Source organism: Sander lucioperca, chromosome 3, assembly GCF_008315115.2.
Source record: "Sander lucioperca isolate FBNREF2018 chromosome 3, SLUC_FBN_1.2, whole genome shotgun sequence".
Classification (NCBI taxonomy): domain Eukaryota; kingdom Metazoa; phylum Chordata; class Actinopteri; order Perciformes; family Percidae; genus Sander; species Sander lucioperca.
Window position 1 is genome coordinate 36,195,892 of NC_050175.1, and position 13,973 is coordinate 36,209,864.

Sequence of the window (13,973 nt, forward strand, 5' to 3'; positions counted from 1 at the left end):
TGTCACTGTGAGCATGTTAGCATACTGATGTTAGATATTGTTTATAGCTCATTTCACCTTTTACGTCAGGTAGGATGTCACAGGGGTTGTTCTTACAATAATTATTGTCTATTACACCTGCATGAAGGAAGCTAGAGAGGGGGTTTGATTTCTTACATTTTCTGTTGACCGCAAATTTCACCACATCCACGTTCACCTTTGCACACGTTTTAGTTTTTTCTTGTTTTAAAATGACTAGTTTATATCCTTAACGTTCCACTTCCGGGATTGCTCCGTTGCCGCCTGAAAATCCACCGGATTTCACTCATTTAGGCCGGATATCCGTTGCCTTGGGCTTCCTTTGTGTTGGCATTTTAAACTCTGGTCGATATGTGAGGACCATGGTTAACCTTTTCTCAGACCTCTGCAGGGTAAATCCAGACAGCTAGCTAGACTATCTGTCCAAGACTCTCCTCCAGGAGGAGGGTCTGGCAAAGCGAGACTATGAAATGGCTAATGAATCTTTGAAGGCATATATCCCGGAGTGGAAATGGATTATTCAAACGGCACGTCATACAGGTGTTGATTGTTCACTGTCTCAGCCTCTCAGCGGCTAATGGTAGTTTCAAAGAAGTCGCTACATTAGCATTTAGTTCATAGTGCCTCAGTAGAGCTGCTTACTTAGCTGTCAACTCTTGCTTGAGTCTTGTTCCTATTTTTTATAACTGTAAACTGAACGAAAACCATATTTGGAGTTTGGACGGTTGGCTGGGGAAAAAAAAAAGATTGGAACACAATCCCCCTTAGACACTGGCAACTTATGATGGGCATCTGTCACTATTTCTGACAAGATAATAGACAGAAATAATTGAACAAACTCCCAGATCAACATATGGCAACTGCAAATAAAAAAAACACTTATTAACACTACAAAGTTAGCTGTGCCTCTATTGTACACATGTGCTGCGTCCAAACCAGCCATGTGTTCTGCAGTCTGATCTCAGTTTGTGACCTGCAGCGGTCCGCACCAGCTGCAGGCTACATCTGCTTCCGGTTTCAGGCCCTGTGCGGTTCTGACCTCGAGAAGCCAAGTCAACGGCTAATAAATCCACTTTACTCTACACGATAGCATGCACAGATACACACACACACACACACACACACACACACACACACACACACACACATATATATATATATATATATATATATATATATATATATATATATGTGCGGTTCTGACCTCGAGAAGCCAAGTCAACGGCTAATAAATCCACTTTACTCTACACGATAGCATGCACAGATACACACACACACACACACACACACACACACACACATATATATATATAGACATAGGCTATGTAAACACAGACATGCATTAATCCTTTGTCAGTGGTGTAAAAATAACTTTAATTATGAGTTTTACCCTCAGACGTGTCTACTGAGTATTACATATGAATTTCATTACTTTGCATGTGCTGCAGGACCTGGGGGACACAAGTTCATTTCCAACTATCCCCATCTGTGTGAGGGTGAGAGGGGTGAACAGGGGACAGCCTGAATGTGGGAGCGGGACTCTGGCCTGTGTGCTGAGCAGAGCCGAGCTGTAACGCTAACTGAAGGCTGTAGTCCACACTGATGAGTGCACTCTGGTCCTAATGTGCAGCATTGAGTTCAGTTCTCCAGAGAGCTCCAGTCAGAGTTGTCAACATCACTCATACTACAACAGGGTGGGAATGAACAGAGAAACTGGATCAAGTCCCATTTTGAAATCAACGTCAGGAAAATAGAAATCGGAGGAGATAAGTCAGGCGTCCAGGTTTCTGGTTCCAGTTTACGCTTTGCAGAAACCTGATAAGACATTCAGCAGGTTAAATCCCTGCACTTTAAGGGTATATTGTGGATGAATTTGCCTACCACTGTGCTGTGTTTTAACCTGGCATGCCAGATGGTTTGTTAACACAGGACCATTGGAAACTGTCTGCAGGCACTTTCAAAAAATCATCACACCCCTAAACCACGCCCGTAGCTGCCAGTAGCTCCTCACTGGACGCTGATTGGTGCGGTAAGCTGGTAGTTCTAACACAAACGCATTACTTGAAGCCTGACAAGATGGATTTCGTGTGAAATGTGATCCCGCGATTCTTGCATGATCTTGTGATATCTTGAGAATCCAGATGCCGAGCAAGGTAAGCTGTGTTTTCGGACCAGCATGCCAAACTAGTGGAAGAAACCTTTTTCATAGAAACAAGTTGAAATAATTACATTTGATGGCTGTAACATAAGCCGATATTATCGTTAAATTATCCAGCAGACTCCTGTGTTTATACAATGAAGATTATAAAGAATATCCTTAAAATAAATCTTTGAAATGGGAATTTAAAGTGTGTGAAAAACACAGACACAAAATTGCATTAATACAATATGTAAAGAAAACACCAACACACACACACACATACAATAGTTTTTCTGCCACTCACCAGGCACTGTCCGTTGACACACACCGCTCCAGGCTCCTTGTCGCAGGCTGTGCCATCGAGCACACGGCCAAAGTTGTAGTAGAAGTTGTGACCCAGGGCCAGGCAGCTCAGTTCACAGGGGTTAGAGCCTGGCAGGGAAGATCTTCAGTCAGTGACTCATTAGTTTATTATGGAAAAATAGGCGAGACAAAAGAACAGGGAGGGAGGTGGCTGAGAAACAGAAACAGGCAGGAGGTGAAGAGATGGAACTGGGAGAGAGCAGAGAAGGAGAGGAGGCAAGAAAACTCGCAGACGTTACGGAGAAAACTCATAACTGTGTGGATTAAACCCCTAGGAGGGCCTCGCAGTGGACGTGAAAGTTTACCACAACTGCCATAAAACACAGTAGCTTAAGTTACACATCAAGCAGACAGAAACATGCGCTTAAATTATACTTCACTCCCATCAGCAAAGACACAAGTTTGAGTGACCCTAAAAACACTTTGGTGAGAAAGAGGGGGAAGACATGCAGGAAATCGTCACAGGTCGGATTCGAAACATGGACCTCTGCATTGAGGCATAAACCTCTCAGTATATGTGCGCCTGCTCTACCCACTGAGCCAACCCGGCCACCAGTATACCATTTCTATCGAGGCAGTCCCTTTAAAGGTCCCATATTATCTCATTTTCAGACTTATACTTGTATTTTGGGTTTCTACTAGAACATGTTTACATGCTTTAATGTTCAAAAAACATCATTTTTTATCATACTGTCTGACTAAATATACCTTTAACTTCAACTTTACTAACCTGAAGGAAATTAGATCTGCAGCAGGCATCAAATCACATCAAGGTCCATGACAAAAAAATATCTGTATTCAACCTCTGTCTAAGCGCTCCGTCTTAGCGCCTGTCCCAACCCCCGAAAAAGCCCCATGAACAGTGAGTTGTGCTCACTGACCTCCATGAAAGGTGGTCCATCTGAAGGTGTTTCCAGCCACTAACGGTCTATCATTGAAGGCAGCACACTGCATCTCTCTGAAATCCTCCGAGCTGGGGGGACACTCCTGCAAACAAACACACGCACACACACACAGACACACACACACACACACACACACACACACACACACACACACACACATACACATACACACACACACACACACTGTGAGGTCGTTACATTGTGTTGTGAGTAGAGCTGCAAAGATTAATCAATTAGTTGTTCCAGCTTCTTAAATGGGACTATTTTTAGTTTAACAGTTTCTTCTCTCCCCTGTGTCAGTAAACACACACAAATATGTTTGAGTTGTGGACATAATAAGACATTTGGGGACGTCATCTTGGGCTTTTGGAAACATTGATCCACATTTTTCACATTTTATAGACCAAACAACTAATCGATTAATCAAGAAAATAATCAACAGATTTATCAATACTGAAAAAGTAATCGTTAGTTGTAGCCCTAGTTGTGAGAAAACTTCATTCTTCATTCCCTAAAAGTTTATCTCAAACTCAAGTATAACAACTTCATGTCTAACCCCAACGCTTGCCCAAACCTTAACCCAGTCATAATTCTAATCTTAACCATACATGTTTTTTTAGATTTTTTGATTTAACCTTTATTTATCCAGGTAAGTCGATTGAGAACAACTTCTCATTTGCAACGACGACCTGTCACATTCACACAGTTCCACATTCATACCTGGAAGCTGCCCAGTACAACCACAGTCTGATCTGCTGGCCACTGAGCAGCTCCACTGGAGCGGTTGGGGTTAAGGGCCTTGCTCAAGGGCACCTCAGTGGTGGTAATGAGGGAGGGACAAGCGCTGCTCTTTCACTTTCCCCACCCAGATTTTATCCTGTATTGTCTGGGGATTGAACCGACGACCTCGCGGTCACAAGCTCGCTTTTTTAACCTTTAGGCCACTAGTGCCTAATGATGAAGTCCCAAGTGTGAGTGAGTCCCCAGATGTCGCAGTGTGAACAGATAGAGTCAGAAAAAAAACTTCATATCATATTGTTCACATCACACATTACAGCAGAGAAAGATGTCTGGGATTTGCGTCCATTCATTCGAAGCTCTGAGCTAATCACACGTACAAACTGCCACATGCACACACATTTGAGCATGCTTCAACACGCTGCGGCCCATCTGTGTGTTTTTCCTTTAATCAATTTGGGCCACAGTGACTGGCTGTCCAAACACACACACACACACACACACACACACACACACACAGCCCAACATGTCTGACACACAGCCGCTGACCTCACAACACAATAGCAGGTCTGATACGTGTCTGCAGAGTTCAGTGCAAAGCAGTGCAGTGGAGACAAGTTAATATGTCAACGGAATTCCAGATCACACCCTGAAACACCTGCCCTCGGGCCGCACACACCTATATGACCAACTTCTAGAGCAAACATCAGCCATTGTTCTGCATCGAAAGTCTTTTTTTTCTTCTTTAATTCAGTGTGAGGAGCTTTATGCTGACATCACCTTAGTGTTGCAGATCTTGTATTGTCTGGGATCGCCTGTACACGGCCCGCCCACTGGGTTCCTGCAACACAGAAGACAAAAGAGATTTATAGCACTACGGTACGAATGGCAAACACGCTTTATTATCAGGTGGGAACTATGGTGTGAGTGTGCAGGCGACTGTAATGTCTGGTTGAACTGAAAATCCTCTCATCATACACAAAGCACATTTTTGTTAGTTATTTAGGACTCATTCATTTTTTATAAAAATGGGACTTCATTTGTTTAGATTATTCTGAAACAGGTGAGCAATTTTTTAAATATTGTTTGCAGTGTAACCACTCTGTAGTTTATTATGGATAAACTAATCTGCAAAAAGAATACATGTAAATGTAGTTTTTTTCATCGCAATAGGTCTGATTCACTATGAACTGCTGTGATCAGTGAGGAAACAACTTCTGGGTGCATGATGACATACAATCTGGGGGTTCAAAAAAAATCGGTTCAAAAACATACCTTAAAAAAAATTTTGGCCTAGCAAACTTTGTGGTTTTTTTCAAATGCTGTTGCAACAACTAGTAACGTTAGAAAAACTACAACACCACACCGGATCTAGCTAGACCGGAAACTAAACAACAGGCACGCCGCACACACTTGTTTGGGCTTGCGAGCCGACCAAAGAGTAGTAGGCTAACGTTACGTTTTGAGTGGATGGCGAGTGCGAGACACCGAAATGGATGCCAATAAGATTCTGAATGGAAAGTTTATTTTTAAAAAGTTGCCAAATGGTTCCATTGACAAGACCAAAGTGATCTGTGTGTTTGGTCGTTGTGAACTGAGCTATCATCGCAGCACGTCCAGTCTGAAATATCACTTGATGACTAAGCACACAGCTGATGCCAATTCTCCGCCCCCTCATCAAAGCCAGGCACTTTTCCATGTTGATAACAGCATTAAAATGAGAAAAAATAATGGGACAAAAAGAAATCTAGGGACATTTAGAATAGATAAAAATGTCCGATTAATTGCGATTAATTGCGAGTTAACTATGACATTAATGTGATTAATCGTGATTAAATATTTTAATCATTTGACAGAAATAGCAAAGATCTATATTTAGATACATTCTAAATGTTTTAGTAAAGCATTTGAGTGCTACAACTCTATTTCAACTGTATAAACTACGCAAATAAATTATTTCAAATATATTATTCTAAATGCATTTCAGGTTTCTCAGAAAAATTTAGAAACAGACGGTGGTCGAAGAAGTTCTCAGATGTTTTATTTAAATGAAAGTAGTAATACTAGTCGAGTCACAAATTTGCATTGGGGCTTTACAATCTGTACAACAAATGATACCCTCTGTCCTTAATGTTACTAGTGTAAAAATGTAAAACGTAATATAAAATACTTAAAGTAAACATCCTGGAATTTAAAGTCTTAAATAAAAGTACAAAAGTATTAGCATCAAAATATACTTAGAATACCAAAAGCAAAAATAATCAATATGCAGAATGGCCCATTTCAGAATAATATAATGTTACAGCTGGTAAAGGTGGAGCTAATTGTATCTATATATTGCTTGATGCTATAATAATATGTCGCAATGTATTAGTTGATTTATATTTTGTAATAATAATCTAAATCTGCAAAGTAACTAAAGCTATCAAATGTACTTTAAAATTGTTCTTTAGTAGAGTACTTGAGCAAATGTAAAGTTACATTTCACCACAGGAAACAGACAACACATTAAGGCTTTACGTTGCACTTTCTTTTAAAATGATTTATGAGGATCATTGGGACCATAAATGAAATACAATAATTAAAACTTAGAGTGCTCATATTATGCTAATTTCCAGGTGCATAATTGTATTTAGAGGTTATATCAGAATAGGTTTACATGGTTTCATTTTCAAAAAAACTATATTATAAATATATAATATATAATATTAAAATATATAATATTTTTGTTGTACTGCACATTGCTGCAGCTCCTCTTTTCACCCTGTGTGTTGAGCTCTCTGTTTTAGCTACAGAGTGAGACATCTCACTTCTGTTCCATCTTTGTTGGGAGTCGCACATGCTCAGTAGCTAGGTAAGGACTACTAACCAGTCAGAAGCAGAGTATGAGGGCGTGGCATTATAACGTGTGTTACAAAGTGACCACGTTTGTCTCTGAAGTAAAGGCTGGACTACAATAGAGCTGTTTGGAGCAGTTTGTGAACAGTGTTTTCTGTTGGAGATGGTAAGTCCCTTTGAGGTGGACTTTTTCACTTTGTAAACCTATAACATGCACAAAAAAGATATATAACACAATAAAGGAAAGGGGAAAAGACAAAAAGCATAATATGAGCACTTTAAAATACTTTAAAAGTATGTTTCTTCCTATCCTATCCAAGTATACTGCTGTGAGTGACCCTGCGGGACACGGCGGGTATTATTTACCTGGTGATGCAGGTGCGCTTCCTCACCGAGGCTCCGCTCCCACAGCTACGAGAGCAGACAGACCAGCCACTCCACGTCGCCCACTCGTTCCTGAAGTGCAGCTGCCGCCGGGCGCGCGCCGGACGCCCTGATGAGGCCTCGCCGGAGGGATGCCACGCAGAAACCCAGGGCTGAGACACAAATGGCACAGAGAGACACTTTAATGCTGACATGTAACACTTGTTACAAAGTGACACAGAGGAAGAGCTGGTGACAGGCTGAGACAATCAACGAATCTCTCTTTAAGCCTTAATATCTTCTTAGTGGAACAACAAAACAACAATTGTGGCATAACCTGTTGTGACTAACATCTTATGAAATAAAAGGTTTGACTTTGTATCTCAAGAGAAATCTTGAAAGAGGAATGATAGGAAATGCATTTTAAGGCATTTCCTCAACTTGCAGATAATGCATTAGAGTATTTCAATGACTTTCTTTTGGTAATCCTACTTTAACATGTTAGTTATATATATCTTCTATTTATTAGGGGTGGGAATCGATTGGCACCTCACGATTCAATTTGATTCCAATTCAGAGGCCAACGATTCGATTCTAAACCGATTATCGATGCATCTCGATGCAACAATTTTTTTATGTACATTTCCATGCTACTCAGAGTTTGCTAATCACTTCCTAGACAAAGCAGCTAGACATATACAGTATTTGTCACACACAAGTTTTAATGAAATGTTCTGTCTACTGAGGTTTTTGTTTGGTAGTCGTTCCATGCTTAAGTCTTAAACGTGCTCGTGAAAGTCCCCTTCTCTCCCAGTAATCTTCCATGTCAGAGGCTCAGTCATGTTTAAAGGTGGATCATTGGCTTCTTAGGACATGAAACATGAGGTGGTCAGATGTCATGTGATAAAGTAGATGAACAGCCTATATGTGTTTTGCCTAATTAGTTCATGTATGTCTTATTAGATCATGTGTATATATACAAAAATGTAATTTTTTTTACATTTTTTTCCTTTTGGCCATTTTTGTGTGTTTTTTTTTCTGCACTCTTGCCTAAACTCTAAGTTGTTGTCCATTATCCAATCCTCTTTTAGTCACTCTGTTTTCTGATTTGTACTTGTCTGGACACTTTTAAATAAAAATCAACACATTTAAATCGATTGTTAACTTATCAGAATCGATAATCGAGAGAGAGAGAATCGCGATGTATCTAAGAATCGATCATTTTTCCCACCCCTACTATTTATACAAAAGTAATCCCTCTATCAATCATCAATTATGACCCAGTAGAAGTGTGTGGGGGTGTCTATCTGCAGAGGCCCTGCACTCTGCCTGGATTTTCTTATTTTGCTTTGTTCTGGTCATTTCTGGGGATCAACCGTGATAAAAAAAACGTAGCGACTAGGTGCCAGATCATAAGCACGCATCCAAGAGGAAGCTACGAAAATGGCGCATACAGCGCCAAAAATATGCAATTATAGCGAGATAAAAAAAGCCAAGCAGACAAAGCTCGTTCCAAAACGAGAGTGAATCTGGGGTTGGCTTTCACCCGCCGGCAAGCACCGTAACGCTCGTAGAACCAGGGAGGAGGTGCTGACTTTGAATGTTGTGTTCACAAACCACAACAGACAAATCCTACTCATTCTGCATTAAAGCATGCCTTCAATTTTGAATGCAGGACTTGCAACAGAGTATTTTGGCAGTGTGAGATTGCTACTTTTACTTAAGTAAAAGGTCTGAATACTTTCACCACTGGTAAGATAGATACATAAACACCATTTTCACAACTCTGAACACAATTACTGATAAATGTAAAATGTTCACAATATTAACACATATAGTATAGGAAATATAACAAAATAGACAATAGACATAAACCAAATAAACATATGTTTATTGTGACTCTCCCCAGCACAAAGCTTCCTAGGAGCCCTCCAGAAAGCTCAGGTACTTCCCCCACACTTGTCAATATCATCAGACATCACACTGATCAGTTTCTATCCTTGTGCCTCTTGGACTCTGTGGAGCCATGCAGTTATGGACAACATGACTCCGTGCTGTGATCGCTCTGCGGCATCACTCTGCAGTGTTGGCCTGCATGTTCCAAGCTGTCAACTGTCAGCAGCTCTCAATCCCTGCGTGTGTGTGTGTGTGTGTGTGTACGTGTGAGTGTGTATGTGTATGTGTGTGTGTGTGTGTGTGTGTGTGTGTGTGTGTGTGTGTGTGTGTGTGTGTGTGTGTGTGTGCGTGCGTGCGTGCGTGTGTGTGTGTATAAGAGGAAGACAGAGAGACTACAGTGTTGGCAGAATAATGGGATATCATTTGTGAAAGGGGGGAAAGTGTGTTGGGGGGAGTTATGTGTGACCCCGAACAAAACCCACGTTATTTATAGCCAAGAATCCAACACAGGCAGATGAACTGAAAGAGTATATGATAAAAAAAATAACCTTGTGAGCCTGGTGGATCCGGACCATCATAGCCAAACAATAAAAGTGATTAGAGAAATCTCAATGGCGCTCCTCAAACACATTCCAGAGTTTTTGCCCTGGAGGAGGACTGAAACTGGCAGTGTTCCCACCGGTTTCTCATACAGGAGCTGGCTAACACACTTTCTTTAACTCTTCACACACTCTCAACAACCTTGCTATCAGGAAGGGCTGAAGCCAAAGTCATCTGGAGTATCTGCTGTGTAAGACGAGAATTAAAGGTCCCATGGCATGAAAATTTAACTTCATGAGGGTTTTTAACATTAATATGAGTCCCCCAGCCTGCCTATGGTCCCCCAGTGGCTAGAAATGGCGATAGGTGTAAACCGAGCCCTGGGTATCCTGCTCTGCCTTTGAGAAAATGAAAGCTCAGATGGACCGATCTGGAATCTCCTCCTTATGAGGTCATAAGGAGGAAGGTTACCTCCCCTTTCTCTGCTTTGCCCACCCAGAGAATTTGGCCCACCCATGAGAAAGAGAGAGACATCATGGCTTGAAAACAAGCGAAGCATGGCAGTTGGTCAAGGCCACCCCCCACCCTCCACCTTGCCCCCCCTCTCTCCTCCTCAATAGCATTTAAAGCTACAGACACAGAAATGGCACATACTAAGGAAAGCTCATTGTGGGACTGGCTCTAGTGGCTGTAATTCTGCACCAAGGCTGAATTTCGGGAAAGAGACTTCAGATACAGTATTAGGGGACCACTGAGGTCTATATAAAAGAGACTTCAGATACAGTATTAGGGGACCACTAAGGTCTATATAAAAGAGACTTCAGATACAGTATTAGGGGACCACTAAGGTCTATATAAAAGAGACTTCAGATACAGTATTAGGGGACCACTAAGGCCTATATAAAAGAGACTTCAGATACAGTATTAGGGGACCACTAAGGCCTGTATAAAAGCATCCAAAAAGCAGCATGTCATAGGACCTTTAACACTCAGCCCACACAGAAATAAGAGCACAACTGAAAGCTCTTTTCCTCGTTTCTCACTTTCCTCATTAATATGCAAATGTATGCAGCAGGATTCTCTGCTGTGTAATCAGATCTTCTACTGTAAAGGAGCAGTTTGGTGTAAGGGTGTTTCTGTCATGTTCTGCACTTGATTTATGTGTTGACAATAAAAGACTAGAGCTCAAACTAATAAATATTTAACATTCATTTAACAACATTAATTTTTCCAATTATCTGATTATTAGTTTAGTCTGTAAAATAATCATTTTTACTAATGTAATAGATCTGTAAAGTCAGAATATGCTTTTAAGAAGAAACGATAATGTTTTTTAGTTGAATTTTCTAAAATGATTTCTTGAAGATTGTCCAGTGACCATTTATGTTGAGGAAAACAAACCTGAGACTCACACACACACACACACACACTCCTGTGCTATGACTCTCCATCATTTTCCATGGCAGGGTCACCTGAGGTTGCCCTCATTAGTGTTACCGCCGGTCAAATTAGCGTTGATAACAGTTGGAGATGGGGTTGGCTGGCATTCTAGATTAATGAAAGTGATCTTTGACCTTTAAAATGCAACCCCCCCCCCCCCTTTCTTCACATGAGCAGAGGAACAAATCTGCTCTCCTGTGTGAAAAGCAAACTGCATAGTTACAGAGACGAAAGACGAAAGTAAAGAGCCAAAGACTCAATCCAATCCAACATGCAGGTAAACTGACAATGTTTCCCACCAGTCCTCTCATCTGTCATTGGACCAGTTCTCCCAGCCTGCTGAGACCGTCTGGGGCTGACAGACACAACTGGAAACACTTTCTACCTTAAAGGCGACAAATGGGGACAACTGGTGAAGACAGAGACCACAAACTAAATTATCTGATTTTGTGCAAAAAGTTTAGACTTATAGATTATCTTAAAAATGACTCCTTAGTCAGTCCAGTCTGCCGGACATATTGCCATTGATTTTACAGCCCACATTATACAGAGAATAACTAATTATTCATCTTGTCCTTAGTGTACTCTGTAATGTGTCCTCGCTATTTTGTTTTAATTATTATTTAATCGATCAAGTCCTCTTTGTTTGTTAGTTAGCAGGACATCTAAATATGTGTGAACTTATCTAAACGATACGTTCTTTAAAGTCAGAATATGGTTTAAACACCAAGTGATAATGTTTTGGTTAATCTTTAAAAAAGTCCAGTCCAGTCCAGTGACACTTCAACAAAGATTATTTAGAGAACATGCGTCCTTGATAATGTTGACAAAAAGAGAGCGAGGCAGCGTTACATTTACATTACATTACATTACATGTCATTTAGCTGACGCTTTTATGCAAAGCGACTTCCAATTAAGTGCTTTCAACCCTGAAGATGCAAACTCCAGACAACAAGTAGTAAGTGCAAGTACATTAGCTTTAAATAAGCAAAACTACAAAGAGCCATATGAAAGTGCAGCTTCAAGAAATATATATACTTTTTTAAATTTATTTTTATCCGAGGTGTAGTCGGAAGAGATGTGTTTTTAGCCTTCGGCCGAAGATGCATGGGCTTTCGGCCATCCTGATGTCAATGCGGAGCTCATTCCACTATTTAGGAACCAGGACAGCAAGATTTCGTTGAGTGATTAGTTGTCCCTCGCTGTGAGGGGGCAGCAAGCAGGTTGGCTGATGCAGAGTGGAGTGGGCAGGTTAGGGTATAGGGTTTGACCATGTCCTGGATGTAAGCTGGGGCTGATCCGTTCGTGGCCCTGTATGAAAGTACTAGTGTCTTGAAGAGGATACGGGCAGCAACTGGTAACCAGTGAAGAGAGGCTCGATGGTGTTTTTTGCCCCCAACGGCTCCTTCCAGGCAGCGCTGTAACCGCTGCCTCCAAGGCACCTAACTCTAACCTTAACCCTAACCCTAACCCTAACCTTAACCATAACCATAACCATAACCATAACCATAACCAGTGCCTAATCCTAGTGCCTTCCAGGCAGCGCTGCCTGGAAGGAGCCGTTGGGGGCAAAAAACACATATAAACTGAAGAGAGCGGAGGAGCGGTGTAGTGTGAGAGAACTTGGGGAGGTTGAAGACAAGTCGAGCCGCTGCATTCTGAATGAGCTGCAGGGGTCGGATGGCACATGCAGGCAGGCCAATCAGGAGGGAGTTGCAGTAGTCTAGACGTGAGATGACTAGAGCCTGAGCCAGAACTTGAGCGCCCTTCTGCGTTAGAAGGGGACGTATCCTTCTGATGTTATGCAGCATGTATCTACACGATCGGGTAGTTGCAGCAATTTTGGCAGTGAAGGAGAATTGGTCATCAAGTGTCACACCCAGGTTTCTAGCAGTCTGGGTGGGGACTACCACAGAGTTGTCAATTGTTATAGTCAATATTTTTGAAGTTCTTCTATGAATGGAGGAAAGAAAGAAGAAAGAAATATGGAGCCACACGTGTGGAAGATGCAGACAAGTCTCCAATAATATTAAAACAAGCTCATTACAGTTTATAACGTATCTTTTAACAGCAGACATGAGGGAAACTGGACTGTGGAACTGTAGGGCCAAACTCTCCTATCCCGATATACGTAGGACATATGCATATCTCAATAACAATATATATCACAGTATAGCATGTTTTCTAGTATTTCAATACATCAAAATTTCTATACGAAATACCTACATGGTAAAGCCTATTTTTGTATACTCCTGTGTAAATTAAATACTTGACAAATGAAAAGAACTGAGTATGATATATTAGTATATAAAGCGTCTTCCAAGTGACTTAACGATGCTGTTTTTGTTTTTTTTTACATTGCAATTTTTGACGATATATATCGTCATATCACCGAGCCCTATGTAGAATTGCTCAGATTGCTGCAAGACACAGACGACCAGAATTTCTGGCCTGCCAGAGCCTGATTGCTGGTCACTCAGGCTATTGATTAGGCACTGTGACCCGCCTCAAACTGAATGTCAGACAGTAACTGATCTAGCATAAATCCGAATCCGAATCGATACACTGTCTGCCGGGACTAAACCAAATTTCCCTATGAGAACAAACAAAAGTTACTACTAGTACAGCATTTGTACACTTCACAGCCTTTGTGTTCACTTTAAGCTTTTAGCAAAAGGAAAAATGCATCCGTAGTTTGAACTGAACTGGTTACAACCGGCTCTTTGTCTCAT

At 41.2% G+C, this 13,973-nt stretch overlaps 1 protein-coding gene across 1 annotated transcript in view; it reads right to left on the reverse strand.

Moving 5' to 3' along the window:
- adamtsl5 (ADAMTS like 5) overlaps positions 1 to 13,973 on the reverse strand; it is a 44,468-nt gene that overhangs the window by 16,546 nt on the left and 13,949 nt on the right. The window contains exons 3-6 of the mRNA XM_031323528.2: positions 7,369 to 7,538; positions 4,945 to 5,005; positions 3,403 to 3,508; positions 2,463 to 2,590 (exon numbers count right to left, since the gene is read on the reverse strand). Of these exons, the coding sequence (XP_031179388.1) occupies positions 2,463 to 2,590; positions 3,403 to 3,508; positions 4,945 to 5,005; positions 7,369 to 7,538 (465 nt within the window). The remainder of the gene's footprint in view (positions 1 to 2,462; positions 2,591 to 3,402; positions 3,509 to 4,944; positions 5,006 to 7,368; positions 7,539 to 13,973) is intronic.